Genomic DNA, 24,991 nt, shown 5'->3' with positions numbered 1-24,991 from the left:
AAAAAAAATAAATAATAATAGTATATTACCGCAAAAATTGTGCAGTTTTTTTTACATGAGAAATACATTGGGGTCTGGTGGTTGTGCCAAAAGTGACAAAGGTATCCAACATACAATGATAAAGGCTGTAAGCAGAACATGTTTGGCGTTTATACTTGATAAATCACATAACCAGTTCTAAACCATCGTAAATGTAATTGATTTACTACTTTAGAAGCAGTGTAATGGGCCAGTGTAAAATACAAACTACTTAAAACACATGGATGATTTTGGTGGCTTTGTTATGATCACTGAAACTGAGCCAACGTCCTGAACGCTCAGTGAGTTTTTTTATTTCCTGCCTGCTTGGCTTTATGAGAATGAAACAGTGTGGGCTTTCTCGTTGCTTAAGCCTGACGGAGCCATTATGCCAAACCATGACTAAAGTAAAGTACCTAAATATTCACTTCATATATCAATAGCTTATTTTATACGGAAAAGCCTGAGCAGGGGAAATAGCACACTAATCACTTTTTCAAGGCCGTGAGGAAGGGAGTCATGCCAGACTCATTTGCTGAGTACCATCTGATATATTGATTCTCATGCAAATCCAATGCCCTGCCCTTCAAGTTATTTGGATAATGAGACAGTGATTGTGCTCTTTTACTTCATAACAGTCCATCAAAATATGATGTACACCGCGATCGGTGAAAGAGAAAAAAAACACTATACATCCAGCCAAGTTATCCTAAAAAATGAAAACCACAAGTTAGGGATGTAAAAAGAAAATGAAACTGGAGTGTAGCATGTTGGCAGTCCAGTGTGTTTTGTGAGTTACATGAAGAACAGATATCCTTGAATCATCTACAACAGCTTTGCTCAACAGTAGTGCATGTGGACACCCTGAAATCAAAACTGATTTCAGGACATTTCCTCGTGTCAATACCCTTAAACTTAAATCGATGTTAGAGACCAAACCCAGAGAAAACAGAGCAGCACACCCAAAACCACAAAGTGAGTTTTCTGCCAACGTGTGGGTTTTCAGATCCGTTCATTTAGATTCAGTAAGTAAGATAAATAAGGAAGCTCATTACTACCTTTGGTAAGCAAAATCTAATAATATATGTATCTTTTTAACACTGTAAGCTGTATACAGAGGCTTGAATCTAATTGCATTGAAAGCAAAAACAAAAAAAGGTGGATAATGAATAGCTTAAGCAAAATGAGAAGCAGACATTATCACTTGAAAGTGCTTGCACACTTGCACACAAAGTAGTCTTCACGTACACGAGGCAAAACATTTGACTCCTGTGCACAAGTTGACAGCACCAACGGATGTCTATTTCAAGATTGCCATAATTTAAAGTTCAAGAGACAACTGTGACAAGCTAATTGATTGTCTCCATGCAGACTGGCTGAGGGAGAGAGTAGATCTATACGATGAGGTGAAAGCTTAATTTACTATCCAGAGGGAGTCTGAACGTATTTTAATATCCATTTAGACAATATGTGCTGAGGTGGAAAAATTGAAATGCATTACCATTAGCTTAATTTCTCCCCACATTGCAGTACCTGCAGTGGATGTTTAAACTAAATGCTGCACGTGCTATAAATGAAGCTTTTATGGCGATCGAGAAATGGGCGTCACTTCAAGTGAAAGTGCCGGAAATTGAACCCTTTTCGTTTGGCAGTCTGTCATGCACACTGACAACATGATGGATGAACGGACTGATGGACCTACCCATTTTTCATGGTCAGCACTCTAGTAACACACAAATACAAATGAAAAGAGATGTGTTATTGGGTTGTACGGCAGTCAATTACACAAATCTGAGAGCAACAATGGAGAGAAATGGGCCCTTGCAGTAGAAAGGAAAGAGGAGGGTGATTTATTAGCCTCGCTAGCAGAGTTTGTATTCTAGCCAACATCATATTGTCTTGCCAAACAAGGCCAGCCAACAATGTTGCACTGTTGAGCACAAAACAAATCTGCTACCCAGGCTAATAACAATGCAGGCCTGATTCACCAGTGGAGAGGACCCAAGCGGCGAACAAAATAAGACACTTAAAGAGCTATCTGTGCCAGAAGGCTATGTTGTGCATGAAAGTACAGTGGTAGCCAGAGACATCCAGCACGACGCAAAATTCGGGCTATCTTGCATTAGCATTTTTTCCTCAATTCATCTTGCAAATAGCACCGTGATGCTGGTTTCTCTAGTTGCTGACGCTGTACTGCACAGTGATTCATGCAACCATAGCTTTGTCATCTCTGTTCCTACATACCAGTGGTCTGTCCAAAGTGTTTGCGTATATTAATAATAATTGGGTCCATCGATTGAGGAACTTTCAAAATCAACACAGACCATTTGTATCCATAGACTGTATAGTAGATGGACGACGCGACAGCTCCCCAAAAGTGAAGCCAAAACATCTATATCGCCCCCTGGTGGCTGGCTGCAGTATAGGTCATAAAGCCGTCCGTTCGGCTCGTGATTGGCTTGGGCAGGTTTATGGGCGGGACCTCAATACTGTGGCTCCACCCCCTCTAGAGGAAGTGGAGACGCGTCATCCATCTTTATATACAGTCAATGTGTGTATCCAATAGGAACAGGGATGAAAAATAACACCACCACTAACAAGCAGTTTCTTGTATGTCGTGGTTCGTGTGTCCAAAATATAAAGCTGCGGTAACTTTGAGCAAATATGATAAAAAGTTATTTTTATAAAACGGTCACTATATCCTGACAGTAGTGCATGAGACAGATAATCCGTGAAAAAAATTATGTTCCTCTGCCTCCTCCTAGTGCTCCTAATGGCATTTGCAAGATTTCACCACGCCTGAAGGAAATCTGAGCAGCTGTCCATCACTGTTCGTGAAGCTTAAACTCTGATCAAACTGTCAATCACTGCTCGAATAACTGGCAAACTCCGATCAAACAGTCAAACTAGGCAGCGCTGATCAAATATGGTGATATGATTTCTCGCCTCAAATGTTTTCAGAAACATATTTTAGTGCACTGTTTCGCAGTAGAAACAGAGCTTGGTATTTCCTCAACTGATCTCAACAGGGCTGCCGGGTCACAATCTTTCTCATTTTACAGCTAAACAGTACACTACAAGATGTTTCTGAAAACATGCGACACGAAAAATAGGTATTACAGTAACAGAATATTGATTCATATTTGATCAGCGCTGCCTTGTTTGACCATTTGATCCTGGTTTGCGAGTTTCGCGAACAGTGATTGACAGCTTCGTTAGAGACAGCTCGGCTCTGATTGGTTGTTTTCCTTCGGTGCTGTGAAATCTTGCAAATACGATTAGGAGCACCAGAGGAACATGATTTTTGTCACAGATTATCTGTGTCATATACTACTGTCAGGATATAGTGACAGTTTAAAAAAAAAAAAAACTTTTTATCACATTTGCTTACCAGCTGCAGCTTTAAAGCTGAGATCTATCTGAGAATTAAGCGCTGTTTTCTCTTTGTTTTTCCCAAAAACATATTAGCATTTCATCCTAACATGTGATGTCATCCCTTCCCATCTCTGGACTTCCCTCTATGGGTCTAGAAGGGCTGGGTGATGAGATTAAATGACACATGAAATGACTGTTGGAGCGCAGCAGCATGAGTGAGTATGAGCATCTGACAGGGGCTTACAGACCACTCATAGTAGCCCACCAGAGAGCTTCGTTGCCTGTTGATGACACCCCTGTGGCACCGCAGAGCTTCCGCCCAATCAAACATGACTTACCTGCTCTAATAAACATGTCAAGTGAGCGGAGGTTGAGGAAAAAGAAGGCTGTGGAAGCAGCGCTGCACTCACAGATAATCTCCCTCCTTTCTTAGACCCCTGACGGCCTTTCATTATCATTCTTCTGATCTCTTTTTTGCAAAACAGGTGTTACAGAGAATGAAATCAGACAGCTTCTATTAGCAGTTCTTGGTGTTAAAGTAGTTCAGAGTATTGCTAGATGTGGTCTGTCTGCTCTGCCTTTGGGATCAAATCCAACCTTCTTATTCATTTTGAACATATTCACTTTTTCAAAGTCAACATTTCGTCCAGAAATATGTGCAAAATAATCACAATGAATGAGTAATTAAGCAACATTTCTCAGTTTAAACTGACACCTTAAACCTGGCAACGACATTCGGTGCCATGTTTGAAGAGAGCCTGTTTCTAGTGTTAAGATTTTCTGCCATTTATACACAGTGTTATGGGTAATGCATTAGAGTATAGCCATTATAGTTATTACGGTAATCCAGTAAATCAGTTACTTTCTCAGACTTGTACTAAAATGTTTGACTTTCCATATTTAACACTTGAAGGCTACCATCTGGAGATCTTGTTACTGCCATCTCAGGAAAACAATAAATTAATAAAAAGCCTCTCCTGGCTGCCTCGAGCAAGTCCATCATACATACTGCAGAAGACTATACCTGCAAATGTAGAAGAGATTCTGCTGATGTTGTAAAGTATTCATTGATATTTTCTTCTGAAAACACTGTACACTTGTTATAACTTTAAAGTATATTACATATATTATATAACAGTTACTTTTCATAAATGTAATCTGACTATTTAAAGCAATAAATTAAGTGAAGTTACTAATAAAAGGTCCAACGCTGGTCATGTTGTTTCATGAAAACACTACTAAAAGCTGATTTATTTATTTTAGGGCTGTCAAAGTTAATAACACTTTAATGCAAATACGCCACTAATTTCTTCAACGCATTAACGCAATGTGTGATATATGTGCATTGTAGCGGGCTCAGTTTTAAAAGAGGTTTGAAGTGCTGCTTCCTTCTGCGAAGGTTATATTCCTGAAAAAACCTGACAGCATTCGAATGCATCATTTTGGGTACAGCAGCAAAATCATCATGGCTTCCTCCTCTAAGCAGATTTGTATTTCCAGTCGTGTGACTGCTCTGCCAGCGAAGGATTTCTTTTCAAGCTCACTCAATAAATATCACGTTAGCTAAATTATGTTAGACGGAAAACAGTTGTGAAGATCGTTATTCTGCTATAAAAAGCAATATCGCAGAAATATAGTATGAGACTTCTAACTGAAACAACCTCAAGGGCGTTTTGCAACAGAATGCTGGTCGACTACAGATTGATTTGTGTACGTGTGTGTGTGTGTGTGTGTGTGTGTGTGTGTCTGTGTGTGTGTATGTATGTGTGTGCGTGTAAGTGTTGTGTGTGTATAAGTGTTGAGTGTGTTTGTGTGTGTGAGATACTGTAGAGAGCAGTGGGGTATTATCAGTGGGGAGGAGGTACTGTACTCACCCCTTCGCTGTTCTGCCCAGTCTTAGCCAGCATCTCCTGCAGGGCCCGCACCGACAGGGACTGCTCCAACACAAAGTTACAAACACACAAGTCTGGAGGAACATACTGGAAGGCAGAAGGGAGAGAGGGGAGGAAGGAAGGAGGACGGAGGAAAAGAAACATTAGTTGAAGAGGCATTGACAAGGTGTTTCGAGCAAAAACAGGCTTCTCTCCTGGGTACAAAACAATGTGGAGTTTATTCTCCTTGACTCCGTTTTTGCCCTTTTATGTTCCCTGTATAGCCTCGAACATCTGCTGCTGCTGCACCCAGCTCCCCTGATCTACAGAACTCAGATTTTTGACATGACAACAAAAAACTTGAGGCAAACTTGATAAGAAATACATCAATTTATCAACATTTATGATGCTCTTTGACATTGTAAAAGTTGACATGCATAGTGTCCAAGCAGTTTGATGGACTGTGACCTAAATATAAATTGCAGTGTCAGTCTAAAGTAGCTCCAAACAGACGCCTGTTATCACACAGGAAATAAATATTAAAACATTTTCGGAAACCACTTTTTGAACTGACATCAGAAAGATATTTAAATTCTAATTTACCAAAACCAGCTGAGTGTGGACAACTAGACATGCCTCAAATCATCATTTATTCAACGTCATTTGGTGCCTATATTAGGGCCGTCCACGACCAAATAAATTAGTCGACTAACACTCATACGATTTTGTCAATTAAACAATTAGTTGAGTTTCTCCACAAAGAATCACACAAAAGCACCACTTTCATCATGTGTTTCATCACAAAAATCATGTGTTTATCATAAATTTGCTCATAAGTTTCTTGGAAATAAGACATTCAACATGAAAAGCCTAAAAAAAAAGATTAAAAATGACTAAAGAAATCTTGTTGTTTTGGTCAACTAAAAGGGTTCTGCCTATCCTGTACATTCACAATACACATTTTTCCACTCTCTAGCTCATATTTGCTGCGCTCCATCATGTCACTTTCACATTCTGGTGACAGTGATGCTGCATTTACATTATTTATTATGTTCTATTTATCTTTATCTTTATGCATCTTAAAGAAATTAAATTGATGTAATAACAGGGAGATGCAGTGCTGTAAATTGTGTTGATTAATTAGACACACGTGCTTGCATGTAAAATTGTATCTACATTCTCATAATATTTCCAGAGCAGTAATTGGTTACTAAATGAATTGGAGGCACTGATCAGATTAAACTGCTCAGTGAGGAATGGGAGCTCATAAATAATTCCGATGACTTGCAACTTCTTTGCCGTCCCGGTGAGTTGCTAACGAGTGGCTGGGGATTACGAGGAGGGCTGTCAAAAAGGCTGCAAGGACCAATAATTAGTTTGGCTGGGCCTCATTCCTCAGCACACGGCCTTGTTTGGTTCCTGCTACAGTACACAAGGCTGCAGATTTGTCTTCCACTTTCAGCAAACTAAGTTTGTCTGTAAACTTTCAGTGCATTGTGCAAAGAGTAAATCAATTCAGGTAAGTTCATTCAAGGAGCAAAGACAAAGAGAGGATACTGAAGAATACAAATGGGGCATTTGAGATGATGTGTTAGATGGCATTACACACGACACATGATGTCTAATCAACAACACGTCAACAAACAATAGCCTAATAACTCCCTCACCCTCATATCAGATCATATCCCTCATTTCTTTGAAAGATCCAGTTATTATTTAGTACATACTTATTGTTAACCTCCATTCCATAACAATAGCTGGCTTCACATAACGTGCTATCCATCTCTCCCTGACACAGTAATGATTTAAAGGTGTTGGATGCATGCCCTGACTCAGTAACACAAGCGGCTGACCTTTGACCTCTGCAGTGAAGTGAGAAATGTGAGCAGAGTGGAGGGCTGCTGGGTGATAATGAGGATGGCGCTGCTCTGAAACTCAACACAAACATGCATGGGAACCTCCAACACCGCTTTGTGTGCACATGTACAGTACAGTTCTGTCAGCTTGCACACAAATAATGCAGATACTCATCATTTAAATGCATTTATACCCAGATAAGATGTTTCCAGTGACAAACAATCCAGGAAATATCATTGAAAAGGTTGTTTGTTAAAGGCTAGCAGCCCCAAAATGTAGTTATCTCACCACAAAACTTGAGACAGGGTCAGTTGAATATTTACTTTTTCCTGTAAGAGGATGCAACATGACATGACACAGCCTCACCTGTGGTGTCATACGACCTTCCGCAGTGATGAAGACCTTACACCTCTAATGAATTATTCACCGCCGATATTCCAATTATCATGCTCCTTCCAGGGTTGGGCAGACATGCTGAACATTTTCGCTTGTCTTGGAATAGAAGTCTCAACGGTCACAGTAACCTTTAGAAAGTCTGCAGGGAGCTTAACACAATACGATAATATAAGCCGTGAAAGTGAGTAAAGTGATCCTACAAAAGATCAAACAGTCTAGAGGCTTGCATCAAACGCAAGGCTATTCAAAATAGATCATATAAAGTTAAATTAAATTATTTTTTTCCCCCCATCTTCTCAAGGTCGTCTACTGTAGTAAATCCCATTAACTTCCTCTTAAAAGGTATGTGAGCTGTGCTTTTTAAATGTTAAATAGAACGATGTCATATTAAAGGATACGTCTGATGATATTCAAAATGTTTGTTATTGTCAACAAATCCCATGAAAAGACCAAAACCAACAATAAACTGATCCTACTAACGTCTGTGTAGCCTTCATTGTTGTCCAAAGATGAGATACACTGAGACCTTCCTTTTGATGAACATGAGCACATGTGGTTTATTTTGAGTTAGTCCCACATACACCGTCCTGAAAATACTCACTAGTGCACCAAGTGGGTATTGATCCATGACTGAAAATAGTCCCCAACAAATCACAATTGTTGCTCATCACCATTTATTCCTGTTTGATTAACAGTGCTCAGCTGTTTTTAGAGTATTATGTTCAGCCTTTTATAAAAATTTAAAAATCTAAGTACATATTCATGATCTGTTTTTAAAGATATACGTCTTCAGGAAGAACAAATATGCATCTGAAGCCACAGACGAAGTATTGAGAGACGAACCATTTTTTAACCAAATTTGTTGACAGTAAAAAGAATATAGTGCCAGTCTTATCCTTTAATTCAATCAAAACAGAAACAGAAACAATCAAAGCAATGTATTAGATAAAAAACAGTAACAAGAAACTAAATTAATCAAGGTAGAAATAAGCAAATACATACTGTATGTATTGTACATGTATATCAAGCTATTTGTTTTCATATACAATTGAGTGGCATTAATATGAACTTCTTATTTTAGGAGTTAACTTGATTCTAAGATGGTGATTGTGTCTGAAATTACATACCAACATGCTATTTAGTACGCTAAAACAGTATGTGAGATTTTTTAGTATGTCCGAAACCTTAGTATGAAACCCATAGTACGTGAATCGCATACCATTTCCGGTGAAATATTACAGTATGCAAACACTGAACACTACAGCGGCGGCATAAATATCCCACAATGCAAGGTGGTTGTGATGACAACGATCATAACAGACGTGCTCTGTAACGTCAATAACGCTTCAATGTAAGAGTAAATATAAGATTTCACTTTGCTAGGCATAATATAGTTTTTAAATTAGTTCAGAATTAATGATTCTCACAAATCATCGTTTGGTCACATGAGGTTGGCACGGGTTACTATGGTTACATGTCTCCAACCGGCAACTGTCTGTCTTTAAGACCCCCTCTCGAATCGATCTCAGTCTGCTCTGATTGGCTTGTGAGAAAAATATGGTGCTATTTTGCAAAAGTAGTTCTCAACCTGTGGGTGGAGATACTCAGATGGGGGACGATATATTCTAATGAGTCTGCATGTGATATGGGAAGGGGAGCCAAATCTGAATGACTTGTTGAATCACATGTTTTCTGATCTACGTACGCAGCCCACAAAAAACTGACTGGGTTGTCTTATTTCACAGTTTGTGGGTTGGTAGACACTCCAGATACCCAGATGTACGTGCACAAGCACTGAAAAAGCAAGTTTTTCATGATATGTAACCCTTTAAATCGGATCTAATTCACCCGGGCTTCATTTCTCCCCACCAGCAGCAGCCGGCAGACAGGCTTCGTTAGAGTCTGGGAAATGAGGTGTCAACACCTGAGATCCGCCAGCAGATGACAGCCCCTCCCCTAGTGCCAAACCACAGCCGTCACCCGCCACACTCAGCTACATTTCACACCCAAGGCGGCCCGAAGCATTGTCACCGGTACCCAAGGTGAGCGGGGAGAGGTGTCTGTGATGGGCTGCTCGGAGCTCCGCAGGTGTTGCCCTCCGACTCGACAACAGTTCCAGGTGGGTGAACAGAAACAAGTCTTACTGGAATTAAATCAGGCTTTACTTGATATGCACAGCTCATAAACGTCCTGGCATTGGAGAGTTCTTCGATCATGTGATTATCACTCTGACACAAATTAAGTGTGAAGCCCAAAATAAAACAGCAAGAACATCACGAGTATAAATATATAGGCAACGCTGTCTTTCCCACGTAGATCTGCATTACTGACTGACAACGAACTTGCTCTCCACATTGAAACATCGCTGAAAGTGTTGTGACTAATGATGCACATAATGATAAACAACAATTATGTTCCTATTAAAGGCATATTCTCCAGAGCCAACACGATGTGCTTCATTTCCAACATGTCTTTTCTTTTTTGAAGACCATACAGTAGGTCTTGTCAAAAAGGAGATTAATGAGACGTGTAACAGAGTACTGACAGCTCTGTTGTGTTGCTACAACACCACAGGCAGCAAAATGCAAATTCTCATCACACAGTCACAAAGAGAAACTTCACTTTTCTAACAACAAAAGTGGTCAAAAAGAACCTCTATATATCATATTTGATGTTGTTTTGTCTGCGTGGGCCCAACCACTGAGATGTAGCAGTGCAGAAACAAGTACATGATCCATAACTGAACACTGTCAGTTGTGTTTTCGGGGTTCTGGCCAAGTTGGATGCATCACAGCCGGGAACTGATCCTGGATCACTGCAGAGGAGGGGGGGATGTCTTTCCTCCGCACCACCAAGGCACCCATTTTGAGATTGTTTTTATCTAAGTAGTTGTACTTGTTGCACCAAAGGGGCTTTCTACTCCATCCCCGTTATTTGACAGGAGAGCTCGTCTCAATAAGAGGCTAAACAGATGGGTTCAGTGAAATGTCTCTCTGATTTACGCTCCATAAGGAAGAGAGGCTGCCAGGGAACAAGACTGGACTGCAGACTTCCTTTTGGATGTTATTTTGTGCATCTATTAATATATAAAAATATTAATCTAATCAAAAGGACGATGGGTAATTTAATTGTTCAAGGATTAAATTACTGGAAGATGTAATTTTAGAGTGGACACATACAAGAAAAGAAATCAGAGATACTAATATAGCTCCAACATTTTTCCATCACACAAATTAACATCGTCCTCCAGATTAGGGAAAATCCATCTAATTTGGATTAAACAATGAATGAGTCAACATTTTTCAGAAAATTAAATAATGTGTGAATATTCATATCTGGGCCAATTTCAGGAAGTTGAGTGAGCTGCACTCTCTGTTAATTACATTTCAGGAGTGGAGCCTCTGCTGGATATTAGATTTAGTAAATCCTCATTCTGTCATTTCATCAAGAAAGCAGCTTTCATAGATCAACCTGCTGGGTGTCCATTAACACGCTGATTCACTTTAGCCCCATGGGGTAACTCTGCAGTTGCCGGGGGATACGTGGAAATATTGTGGAATAGCTCAACTAATTTGATAAAAAATATATATATATATATATATACACTTTATTATATATTTTTTATTACATATATATATATATAATTATATATATATATATATATATATATAATTATTATTTTATTTTTTTATATTATATATATATATATAATAAAATAAATATATATATATATATATATAAATAAAAATAAAAATATATATATATACATGTATTTTTTTTAATATATATATATATATACACATATATTGTATATATTGTATTTTCAGCTTGAAAGATGGTGGATAGAAGTAGATTTAAGCCAATGCATTTTCAGCACCAAACGTCTCCAGAGTGCTGCCTCAGCTTAAAGGTCATTAATGAACTTTGTAGCTGCTATTGTTGCCCGCTTCATGCCAAACTCTGCTACTGACCTCCCAAATCTTCATGATATCTACGGCATAAAACAAAGCTGTGAGCCGTCCTCACCTTAGCTTCAGATGTGGGTTCCAGGTAACACACACGGTTTCCAAGTCCCTCGACGGCCAGGCAAAACTTGCGATGGTCCTTCTCGATGGTGGCCACACACTGGAGCACCACCTCGTCTTCCTGCCAGAGGAGAGAGAGAGAGGAGCGTTAAAGCCAAACATGTTTTGACAGTGACCTATCCGAAAAAAAGAAACAAGATGGGAGAAGAAGAAAATAGTCTATATTGGCTCAGTTTTCTTGCTTCTCATGCCACCTTTACTTGGAATCATTTTAAACTGACACCCAGAAATGCACCTTTGACTCGTGGAGGTCACTGCAGCTCACGAAGCTTTCAGATAAAAAGTGGCATAAAAGAAACTGTGTTACGGGGCGGAGGCTGATCCAGCACAACTAAAAACTGACTGCAGAGACGAGAATAGGGGCAGAGTTTTTATATAACAATAGTAGTACTAGCAGTAGCAAATGTAGTAATATTAGCAGCAACAGTAGTAGTAATAGTAGTAGCAGTAGTAGTAGTAGCAGTAGCAATAGTGGTAATATTAGCAGCAACAGTAGTAGTAGCAGCAGGTGTAATAGTAGTAGTAGCAACAGCAGTAGCAGTAGTAGTAGTAGTAGCAGCAACAGTAGTAGTATTAGTAGCAACAGTAGTAGCAGTAGTAATAGTAGTAGTAGTAGTACTAGCAGTAGTAATAGTAGTAGTAGTAGCAACAGTAGTAATAGCAGTAGCAGCAGCAACAGTAGTAGTAGCAGCAACAGTAGTAGTAGCAGGTGTAGTAGTAGTAGCAGTAGTAATAGTATTAGTAGCAGCAACAGTAGTAGTAGCAGCAGCAACAGTAGTAGTAGTAGTAGTAGTAATAGTATTAGTAGCAGCAACAGTAGTATTAGTAGCAGCAACAGTAGTAGTAGCAGCAGCAACAGTAGTAGTAGCAGTAGTAGTAGTAGTAATAGTATTAGTAGCAGCAACAGTAGTAGTAGCAGTAGCAGCAGCAACAGTAGCAGTAGTAGTAGTAGTAGTAGTAATAGTAATAGAATTAGTAGCAGCAGGTGTAGTAGTAGCAACAGTAGTAATAGTAGCAACAGTAGTAGCAGTAGTAGCAGCAGTAGCAGCAGCAGGTGTGGTGTGGTGGATCGGCCCCATTGTCACCGATATCCGAACCAGCTATTTGAGTCAGATTCGATCCGATATCTGATCCAGTATCGGTGCATCCCTACATACAACAAAATACATTTTTCCATAAAAATAAGACACCCAGAGTAACAACTGCATGCACATGACATTTTTAAATATAATGAAACTGTTGGAGAAATCTGATAAAAAAAAATATATTGTCAAATTCGACCAGACAACCGTTTCAGCAGCAGAGAAGATAACAACAAAAACTATATTAATCAATAGCACTGACAGCAAAGCAGCGTTGAGTAATATCATCTCTAAACCTGTTACGCAGTCTTTGGTATCTCTGTGGGAGAGAGGAAACCCTCGATTCAATCAGCGCAACCGATAAATGAACATCTGTATCTGTCAGGGTCGAGAGGGTCTGGCTCTATTTGGCAACACACACGGATATTGATTTGTTTGCGTACTGCGTGTGTGTGTGTGTATGTGCGTGTGTGTGCATCATGTCTCCTGCCAGCTCACATCCCACACTAATCTGAGCTGATGGTTGCCATGGTTCTGGCTCCCACCTCCTTCACAGCAGTATTAATTCAATAGATCTAGATACAGGCTGTACAGCTCCCACAGACTCAGGAGGCGAGATAGCCGACAATATTTCAAAACAATGACCCAAAACTAGAAGATTTAGTGTGATCGGGAGGTAAAAGTCCCCCTGCATGGTCAGACTATTGTGTGAGGGAATTAATTCAGAAGGGTTTTTCAGCTTTTTGAATGCACTTCATTATACCATCAGGCGGTTTTCCTGCATTAGAAAGCATTCACTATATCGTCTCCCGTCTAATTTGTAATTTCACACTGCTGTACAGATGGAAATTAAGTGGAAACAAAGAGAACAAATGTGTCTTTAGTCAAATCCAGACCATTTTTTGGCGAATTGAGACTGATTTCGTCTCTCTTTCAGCAGATGTAAAAGTTCAAACTGACATTGTAGGAGACCTAAAGTCCCTCTCTGTGTTTCATATTTAGTGTGAGCTGGTGTTGCATCACAAATTAGATCTTCTGTCTTTCTGGTTTATGTATGTGGGAGGTGTTCGCAATGAACAAGGTACTGACTGGACTGTCTTCTCCTTGAACAATAAACACACTTTGAATTCATTAACCAAGCAGTACATGAAGCTCTTCTTGTGAAGTCTTGCGCTACAAAAGTATGAGTTAAAGGGGAGAGTAAATCTTTTTTTATTAGGGCTGTCAAAGTTAATGCGATAATAACGCGTTAACACAAATTAGTTTTAACGCCGCTCGTTACTTTAACGCATTAATACAACTTGCAATATTTAGGTTGTAGCAGACTCAGTTTTGAAGCTAGAGTGAAGATACTGGTATCATATGAAACTAGAAAACCTAAGGAATCCATTGGTTGGCTTGTCGTGAAGGAGGCTAAATAACGCTCCAAACTTACACTAAATTTTGGCGAGGAAAAAACAGGCATGGTCATTTTAAAAGGGGTCCCTTGACCTCTGACCTCAAGGTATATGAATGAAAATGGGTTCTATGGGTACCCACGAGTCTCCCCTTTACAGACATGCCCACTTTATGATAATCGCATGCCGTTTGGGGCAAGTCATAGTCAAGTCAGCACACTGACACACTGACAGCTGTTGTTGCCTGTTGGGCTGCAGTTTGCCATGTTATGATTTGAGCATATTTTTATGATAAATGCAGTACCTGTGAGGGTTTATGGACAATATTTTTCGTTGTTTTGTGTTGTTAATTCACTTTAAATAATAATTATATACATATATTTGCATAAAGCAGCATATTTGTCCACTCCCATGTTGATAAATACTATATAATACAAAAACATAATACAAATCTCCCTTTACGGTACATTTTGAACAGATAAAAAATGTGTGATTAATTTGCAATTAATCGCAATTAACTATGAACAATTATGCGATCAATCACAAATAAATATTCGAATCGATTGACAGCCCTAATATTTATACTTTGATTTACTAAAGGTAAAATTTGATCAACAAAAACAGAACAGATGAAGTAATTTATGCTTCAGAGATGTGATCAATCTTATTCCACAGAAATGCTGCTTAAAGAGAAAAATGTGACTGAAATTGACGAATAAATGAGTTATGGTTAAAGGGGCATTTCATGATTTATTCAGCAGCTAATTAGTGCAGAAGCTAATTAGAGTAGATCCAAGAGAAAGGCAAAATATCCAAGTCTTAAACAACCTTATTAAGAGATACACTTTGGTCAGTTTTTGTTGTGGGGGAAATAAAAATCCATGTTCAAGCACTTTTAATGGAGAAAGTGAAGCACATGGAGTTAAATGTCACATTGAAGTGAATGAGGGGGCCGAGCTGGCACAGCAGTCCATACCGGCAGCGTTTTAAATACCCCAAGACCCAACTTTGGGCTTCAGGGAGGTGATTACTGATGGCAGAAAGCATCAATGTTGGCTCCGAGTCACTGCTGCAGCCTTCCCGGTGGTGGTGTGATGGAGCAAACACAGCTTGTTGTTTCAGGCTACAGATAGGGAAACTCAATATGGCCACGGGTTGACCGAAGACTTGTCACCTCTTTAAAAACGAGTAAATACACCACTTTCTTTTCAGCTGTTTGTGGTGGTGGTGGTATGGTGGCCTTTTGAAACCAGCAGGACCTGGCACCGTTAGTGGCATATTATATCTACGTGTGTATGTAGCATGCCTTTTTTTAAGGGCACATATCAGTGCATGTTCACATACATTTGGGTATCTGGAGAGCTTACTAACCATAGATGGTATACATAAAGGGGACGTAGTCACCGCGACGTCATCTTGGTTATTTGCAACCAGATGTGACATGAGAGGGTGGAGCTAAGTACAAACGCTGAATAAGACATTTTTAGGTGACCAAAAAGGTTCTAATTGAGAAGTATGCTCATTTTCTCACAGACTTCTATACAGTCAGACTTCTTTTTGCAACCAGAGGAGTCGCCCCCTGCTGGCTGTTAGAAAGAATGCATGTTTAAGGCACTTCCACTATGGCTTCACTATTCAGACCTTTTCTCACTTGATTTATTACCTCAGTAAACATTGTAAACATGAGTTTATGGTCTCAATTGCTAGTTTCAAGTCTTCTTCAATACAGCATGATGTTCATTTAGTAAATTATGGTCCCATTTAGAGTCAAATAGACCATAAAGCAGGGGATGCTTTAGAGCGTGGCTACCTTGTGATTGACAGGTCGCTACCACGGCGTTGTCCGGTCTGGAAATTGTCCGGGTATTTGTTTTAAGACTTTAACCCTTTCACAGTGTGTTTTCAGTTCATGAAAGTTAATTGTAACATTTTGGTCGCCTAAAAATGTCTTATTCAGCGTTCAGTTGTACTTAGCTCCGCCCTCTCGTGTCACTTCTGGCTGCAAAAAGCCAAGATGGCGACAGCTAAAATGTCAAATTCGAGGCTTCAAAACGGCAGTCCACAAACCAATGGGTGACGTCCCGGTGACTACGTCCACTTCTTATATACAGTCTATGATTCAGACAGACAGCATGAGAAAAATAATGTTGTTTTTTTAACATTAAAGCATGTAAACATGTTCTAGTAGAAACACAAAATACAAGTATGAACTGGAAAATGAGCATGACATGTCCCCTTTAAGGCTTATGAAACTGATAACAGGTGATTTTTTAGTGTGAAATTATTCCATAAACGTGACCAATTTCATGAAATGTTTTATTTGTCAGTATGAAAAATCCTCTAAAGAAGCGATTTGATCACTAAGACGCTACTCTGAAAGCCAGGCAGCGACACATTCTCATGCATTCTTGAATTTGATAAAAATTGACAACCCTACTTAAAGGCTCTGACGCACAAATATAGATTGTTTTGCCCACTTTGATAGTGCAGCTTCAGAACCAGAAGTGGTCAGAGTTGCACTGGGATCAAACGGCTACATAGACTGGATGCCATCCAGTCATCTGAGTAGTGAAGCAATGGAGGAGGAAGAGCAGAATGGATGATAATGCCAACATCGCTCTAAATAAACACAACCACCGGAGACACTGCGTATGGGAGGGTTTAATGCCAAGAATGGATGCATAGTGGCGTTCTCTCATAAAAATCCAATAGCTATGATCAGATCTCAACAACTAATGAAATAGCTGTGTGTGCCCGCAGCCAAGACACTCTCTTAAGACACTTTCTGTCTCTCTCTGCAACCCTGACTTGATCCCCAGCCAGAGAATCTGGTGAATCTGAGGCAAAGTGATCCTCGCAGCAGCAGTGTGACCATCTGCTAGACAGCTAAAGAGCAGCATCAGTACTATGTATAGGGCCCTGGCCTGCAGCGGGAGGAGGTTGGGTGGCTGCTTCACCCAGCTTCCAAGTGTAGAGCGGGAACTTGACCCTGCCCTCTCCCAACACGACCCCACCCGTCCTCGCTACCTCTCGAAATCCCTCTGGATCCCGCAGGTCTGACCGCTATCGAACAAAAGAGTGTCACTTTGGTTCGAGCATTCGTTGAATGACAACACATCGGATGTGTTTTCAACAGACCCTTTTCCACTCTTCTCTTGCTTTTGTTTTTTTCTTCTTCTACTTCGTTCACTAAGCAGCCAGTGTCCCTTAACAGACAGCAACAGGTGTGTGTGTGTGTGTGAGTGTGTGTGTGTGTGTGTTGCGGCCCGATGCATCCACCGACCGAAACCCGAGAGCTACAGATGCTCCGGCGTGCCAAATAAACTCCCACAACTCACCCCGCTGCTGCCACCAATGTGAACTTGAGAAAAGGTGAATCTGTTCAATCCCTCAGCGCTGCTATTTTGACACACATGCTTTGCACATGCTCAGTGGAGATCAACAGGCAGACTTTGAGAAGGAGGGAAAAAACGGTAGACGGTGGGGGGTTAAAAAGTGACGGGAAATAAGAAAATTCCTGCACGTTTTGTCTCCTTGTTCACACTGTCTCGGTGTGTAGTCCGTCTGAATTGCTGTGACTTCTCAGGCGTCGTGTTTCTCGTAAATGTCAGGCAGGGTGCTAACTGCAGGTTGAGCTATGTGCTTTTTAGTGAAGCTTAGCTCACAACATGGAGAGCAAAACAGATACAGTGTAGATGTGTGAGGACTACAACCTGATAAGCCGGATAAAGGCTGATGTTGGTTCCTATTTGAGCTAGGGCCGTGTATTGACACGATTCAATATACTGCGATACTGTAAGCAAGGTGATATATTGTGATTTTTTTACCACCAAATGCATAAAATCAGATTTTAAAAAAAGTTAACTTTTTATGCAATCAGAACAGTGAGATCTGCATTTGCATTTATCATAATTCCTGTCACATCATAGCACTACTTTGAAAGGGCACGTAACCCCTAATCAGAGCACCGTGTAATATTAAGTATAACTATAAGTATGTTTTCTCTTGTGTATAATCAGCTGAAAACAATCAGCATCATCAGCTGTTTTCGTTACCTTAGAATGCAACACATTCTCACTCCCAACTCCTCAAATACCACCGCTTGATCAGTGCCTCGGCATCGGAGACTGACGCACGGAGTACCCCTCTTGTGTTACTTTTGGACGGACCAAGGACGGCGTGTCAATTTTAGCTCGTTACGTGCATAGTGTCCTTTCAAAATAAATATCCGTTTTCACAGGAAGTTAGGTTTAGGCAACACAACCACTTAGTTAGGGTTAGGAAACGGTCGTGGTTGACGTTAACATCACTGACTACTGACTCACGTGATTAGCAACTCTTTTATAATAACGACTCACGGGACTGACAATACCAATGAGTCACGTGACTAAAGACTGACGTGACAAAATAAGTCAACATTACTTTTAGTTTCACTCGGGACACGAACAACGGTCTCCTGGTTGAAAGTCGTGTTTGTTTGACCATCCACGTCCCCTTCAACCCGCCCTTAGCAGACTCTGACGCTAATAATACTACGTCACTTGCTCCGACCGTCGAATAACGTTGCAGTGGGTTTATATTGGAGTTAGACAGTTCGTTCTTCTACACGCTTGGCACATTAAAGAAGTTTCAGTTGGTTGCAATCTGCAACCTCACCATTAGATGCCACCAAATCCTACAAACTGCACCTTTAAAGTGAGATTCAAATGTTTCTGATATACAATACAAAAATGTTCACAGAGCCCGTATCCCAAAATAAAATACTAATATAGATCCCAGGCTGTGAAAGTGTCACAGCTAACACAGATCTAAAGAATCCCTGTCAAACACAAGCACCTCAATGAAGTTCTTATTCACAATGCTCCAACCTTAAAGTATGTTAAATTTTTAAAACCTTGTAGAGCCGTAGGAAATGTGAGAAATAGTGACAGTGTGAAAAAATGATTAAAGGCAGCGGAGGACCTGACAAAGTGCAGCGACGGTGAAAAATAGGACTTGAAGCCAAAACAGAAAAACACAGAGAGACACAGAGGAGGACTGAGAAATTGGGCTTTTGAGCAATATGACACTTCAGTCATATTTTTATACAAACAAAGATCCACAGCAGTATTTCTGGTTCATGGGAAAAGCGATACTGTCGCAGGTTTGGCCCCAGTCTGTCGCTGCTCCGTCTATTAATCAGATCTGATACAAGTTAGTCGATACAGTCGGCTACACTGGTTGCACCTGCAGCTACTTCATACATCTGGAACAGAAACAGGGAGGCAACAGATCTCTATTTATAGGCTGGGTACATTTGATGATGATGTCTGACTGGTTCCATAATTAAGATTAGAGTGATAATCTCTGAGCTTAAACAAATGGTCCAATTATGTAAAAATATATACCAAGCTGCTTGACTGCAAGATTCATTTGCTGATTTTATAGCTCCCAAATCTATATCAACTTTGATGATAATGCTCTTTATCTTCGAGTGACAGACAAAGTTTGGAGCAAATTAGGGTTGCAACTAACGATTAATTAAGGTAAAAAATGTAGATCAGTGTTTCCCAAATCCCAAGATGACGTCCTCAAATGTCTTGTTTTGACCTCAACTCAAAGATATTCAGTTTACTGTCATAGAGGAGTAAAGAAACCAGAAAATATTCACATTTAAGAAGCTGAAATCAGAGAATTTAGCCTTTTTTTAAAGAACAAATTACTCAACCCGATTAATCGATTATCAAAATAGTTGGCGATTCATTTAATAGTTGACAACTAATTGATTAATTGATTAATTGTTGCAGCTCTAGACTGCAGCAGCCTCTGGATGACTTCAAACTTGTATGCTAAAAGTGTTGATCACAATGCCATAAGATATTAAAAGTGAGATAGAGACATAATATTACTCCATAACCTGTCCAGAAACAAGTCTGATGTTTCGTCAGTGTGATGGGAAGAAGATGTTAACTGTGAATTTAATACATTCTGAAAGATTTTTTTTTTTTTTTAAATTACTAAAACCGATTAATAGATAATTTGACAGTTGACAACTAATCAATTAATCGTTGCAGCTCTAGAACAAATGTGAATCTTTGTAAATGTCATAAATAGTATTTGTTCCAGTTGGTCTGTCAAGAAATAGCAGGGTTCAGTAAATGTAGTAAATGAATAAATGCCATGGAGCCAGGTGATCTTATAGGTTAAAAAACTTTTTGTGCCCTTTTTCAGGGCACAAAAAGTAATGACTTATTATGTGAAGGGGAAGTGTAATAAAAGGCAGCAAAAATAAAAGCCTACATTACATTATCCAGTGCTCGGGATTTGGTAGATGTAGAAAGCTGGAAAATCTTCCACCACTGTTACTGCCTTGGTCATTAAATAAATGTAGGAACTTCATTGTCATGCAAAAATTTTAAATGTTCTATTGTTACCAGAAGTCGTGTTTCACAGTTAAACTTTGCTAATTAGCCATTAATTTGGACTCAAATCTGTGCATCTTTGGAGAAAGAGACAGGAGACACACAGAATGCCTGATTCACCTGTTATCAGCTCATTAAATGCGTGTTATCAGTCGTTAAAAGCCTCATAGATGTGGGTCAGTAAGAGCCTACTACACCTTCTACGCCGTAAAAGTGAAAGAAAATTTAAAAGCAACACGTTCTAAGACGTAAAACTGAATGAAATGTTAAGTTAAGAGCACGCGTCCTGTGTTTTATGTCCCATCCATCGCCCCCGACCTCCACCTCATATGGAGTTTCACGCCATCTATACTACAGCGCCTGACTTCTTTTGCTTCTGTGATAATTACTACAGTCACTAGATGTCGTTGTTGTGTTCTTTTATTCCTTCTTTCTGTGATCGCCCATGTGAATCGATGATAAAAACCTACTGGTGGGTGTAGCAGGCCCCTTCTGACCCACATCTATGAGGCTGATAACCATTGATAACGCCCATTTAATAACCTGATAACAGACAGAGAGATTACGTACTTTCACCTCAAAGTTTAAATTTCCACAGAAGCCCACGGCGCTCCGATGCTTAATAACCGTTCATCTACTGAGCTCTGTGTGTTTAAGCAGCAGTAGCAGCTCCAGTCATTTTCTACAAAATCCAGACGGCTTTCCGTCATAACTGATTCATGAGACGTTTAAATGAATGAGATTTCATCTCTTAAACTAACAGCCATTCAGCTCCAGCGTACAAACAGAATGAAGTTAATGTTGAGCTACAGTGTGTAACTGAATGCCTCAGCAGGAAATGCCTGGATTCAAACCGTTCTGTGTAAATTATTCATTTCATATTAGCAAACAGCTTTACAGAAAACTCATATACTTTAGTACAGATAGTGACATTAATGTGTAACAGTAGGACAGAGGATGTAAGCGGTCTCGTTCAGAGATGATAAAGCCACAATCAGTAGGTTCTTAAGCAGGATATTGTTCTCAGCATGTCTGTTCAGCTTACAGCTGTTTCTGTGTAGTCACTTGCTGCTTCCACAAGGTGTGGCGCTGCCTGACTTTAGCCACGTTTGATTTAGATTTAGCTTTCATTTTCATGAAAAACAGATTTTTTTACAAGATAGATTTAGTAAAAGTTTGCAGACACTGTCACTCATCATTCGTTGCATTCACATCATGTGTGTGCCAATATATCCAGTTATTTGTGTCCTGTTTCAACCCGATTTCACGGGAAGGCGTATAAATAGTTAAAATAGAAAGTAGCGGCGAGCACGGCTCCAAATCTTTAACAGTATCTGATGCCCAGTAGTGGTAAGAACGGGAAGAAACAAAAACGGGCAAAAAGACGAACAAGTTTCAACTATAAGCCATCATCAGCGTAATCACTCAAACAGTAATGCCAGTTTTAAACATACTGGGGAAAGAGATTACATGATTCCATAATAAGATTCATCTGTGAATGAAACAGCCTCTCAACAACAACAACACAAAAGACATATAAAAAACACAACATTACAGCGACATTCTGCGCGTCATGAGGACGCAATTTAGCCTTTTCGCATGTCATTTGTACGCCACGCAACAAAACTATGGTAACATCCGCAGTTAGGTTCAGGAAACAAAACCACTTAGTTATGTTTAGGAAAAACATCACGGTTGGGCTTAAAATAAGTACGTAAACTAAGTAAAAAAGTAGGGACACAACGTAATATAAGTACAGAAAACATGTCACAACTGTTACTAACGTGACTTACAAAAAAACACCGGTCTCCTGGTTGAAAGTCCTGTGTTTGTTGGACCCATCCATCTCCCCTCCTGCCTGCCATAAACAGCCTTTCTCACTTTTTATTCTAAGTCACTAGCTCACTATTTACACGGATGCGTTTACATTGCAGTCAGCACAGACTACATGGCATACAAATGACACGCGAAAAGCAAAAAAAGCATTCTTATTACAAGCTAAAAGCCACATTATTGTGTCATTCATATGCCTTTTTGTGCGACCGGGCAGCCTGTTTTCATCTATATTTACCTTGTCCTCCAATAAATACATCACAAAGGCAGATGATCACAGCCTCAGAGAATCCTCAAATAATATTTTGACAAAGATCTTCGAAGACTAGAAATCATTCTGACCTCAGGATTTACACACAGATTTGTCGTTGAAGATGCATTTAGCATTATGCCGCCACTGTCACACGTCATGTGCAGACATATGCACATGCAGAATGTGTGGAGGTGTGCATATGCATAGTATGTGTGAGATGATATCATGGGTCTAAATGAATTATGCACTGCACATTTGAGCTCTGTATTTAAAAAAAAGAAAGAAAGAAAATTCCGCAGTCAAGCAGGTTTTTGCCTCGCAGTACACTGCCATGGATCACAGACTCCAAGATTTATATGGTGTTCCTATAACAAATTGGATTCTCTTGGCAATAGTTTGTATGCATATTGCTTCAGAGCAAATAATAGAGGCCCCGCCATGCGTGCAAGGCTGAGGCGTCCACCTCAGCAGAAGTGCTGAGAAATGGTCGGGCCTCCGGTCAGGGACGAAGCTGGAGCCTCTAAAGTCCATCATCCTATCTGATGAGACAGAGCAGACACAGGCAAGATGTAGTGGGGTGTGAAGAGAGGAATGTGTATGTGTGGCTGGAAGACAGAAAAGAGATGTGAAACATTAATTTAAGCCTTCTTTTCTCCCTTTAAGCTCTCCGACTGTTGTTTTTACCCTCCATGCTGTAATTTCTGCGAGTGTCAAATCTGAAGCAAACTTTAGAGGATTTGAGCTCTCACACAAAAGCCTCAGAAGACAGCGACGTGGAAAGCACTTTTTCTTCGGAATAGATTTCACAGAGGTCAGATTTCCATTCCTCAGACAGACCAGAGTAGCTATGGGTCAATAAGAGGACGTGACACAAGTTAAATTCAATGAGCATTTAAGAGTTTCACAATACATCAGCGGCAGTCGGTGACAAGGTAAACCTCCCTCCCTACAAGGGCTGGAAATGGTTTCCAGATCCATCAAGCTACAAGATGTCATCTCTGGACTGTTGCAGCTGTCACGCTCGGATGCACACGGCAAATAGAAAATGGGGTTTCTAAGATGTTGGTGGGCTCACTGAGAGATGAGTGAATTATTAGTAAAATGTCAGAACAGAATCATGTTTTCCCAAAGTGAAACAATCTTAAATCCTGTCACGTCAGAAAATAATTTAAATGGGATCAGTAATTCAAACATTTCTTAGCGACAAGAAAATTGGGTTTTGAAGTGATTGATCCTTCCGTTATCATTATCAAGGCGCTCCTGTAAAAGAGCTTTCATGCTCAGCAAACTTAAAGCCCCTGAAAAAAATTCTTAAAGTGCCTATAATAGATATTGTTATAATAACAATATCTCAATTGACTATGTGAAAACAGTGTGACAGTGTCAGCTCATTGTTTAGCCGTCTGGCCCACAGCTTCCCTGTTTTGGTTCACTCTCACTGCTCTCATAGCATCATTTTTGGCCACAGCAGGCGGCTGTTTTCAGCTCTATAAACCCACTATACAGCATCAGCTCAGCACCAAACAGCAGACAGACACAGTTAGAGACTAGCTGGTGAACATAGTGGAGCATTTAGCAGTTAATGAGACAGATATTTCACTCAGTAGTTGGTAGAGACCAAAAACAAAAAGCTAAATAAGTGTGACTATAATAATTATTACATCAACAGGTGGACACAAACACAGCTCCAATGGAAAGTAAATGTTGCTCCATATCTGCTGGATGTGCAAACAAGCAACTGTTTGTTCACCAAATCAATTTAAAAAGGTAATGATGTTGATTTTTGTTCACAACCAGCGGGCAACCCCGGGTCTGAGAAGTGAAGCCGATGCTGAAGTGCCTTAAACTTGCATTCTCTCTAACAGCCAGCAGGGGGCGACTCCTCTGGTTGCAAAAAGAAGTCTGATTGTATAGAAGTCTATGAGAGAATTAGTCTACTTTCTCACTTGATTTATTACCTCAGTAAACATTGTAAACATGAGTTTATGGTCTCAATCACTAGTTTCAAGTCTTCTTCAATACAGCATGATGTTCATTTAGTAAATTATGGTCCCATTTAGAGTCAAATAGACCATAAAGCAGGGGGTGCTTTAGGGCGAGGCTACCTTGTGATTGACAGGTTGCTACCACACACAACACAGTGTGTTTTCAGTTCATGAAAGTGAAGTGTAACATTTTGTCTTTAATGTTTTATTCAGCGTTTGGTTGTACTTAGCTCCATCCTCTCGTGTCACTTCTGGTTGCAAAAAAAACAAGATAGCGACGGCCAAATTGCCAAACTTGAGGCTTCATAATGTCAGTCCACAAACCAATGGGTGATGTCACGATGACTAAGTCCACTTCTTATATACAGACTATGTTCACTACCTGCTGCCCCCAAGTGGCCAAAGAAAATCAGATATTGCAGGTTTAAGTATTTCTCG

At 39.9% G+C, this 24,991-nt stretch overlaps 2 protein-coding genes across 2 annotated transcripts in view; one reads left to right on the top strand and one right to left on the bottom strand.

Annotated features, from left to right (window-relative positions):
- clu (clusterin) overlaps positions 1-24,991 on the top strand; it is a 169,555-nt gene that overhangs the window by 7,988 nt on the left and 136,576 nt on the right. The gene's annotated exons all lie outside the window — the stretch shown is intronic.
- Positions 1-24,991, bottom strand: part of ryr3 (ryanodine receptor 3) — a 133,467-nt gene that overhangs the window by 99,836 nt on the left and 8,640 nt on the right. The window contains exons 2-3 of the mRNA XM_074615784.1: positions 11,544-11,663; positions 5,268-5,372 (exon numbers count right to left, since the gene is read on the bottom strand). Of these exons, the coding sequence (XP_074471885.1) occupies positions 5,268-5,372; positions 11,544-11,663 (225 nt within the window). The remainder of the gene's footprint in view (positions 1-5,267; positions 5,373-11,543; positions 11,664-24,991) is intronic.

Source organism: Sebastes fasciatus, chromosome 18 (assembly GCF_043250625.1).
Source record: "Sebastes fasciatus isolate fSebFas1 chromosome 18, fSebFas1.pri, whole genome shotgun sequence".
Lineage (NCBI taxonomy): Eukaryota > Metazoa > Chordata > Actinopteri > Perciformes > Sebastidae > Sebastes > Sebastes fasciatus.
Note: the sequence above shows the minus strand (reverse complement) of the source record. Positions and strands in the feature narration are given on the sequence as shown.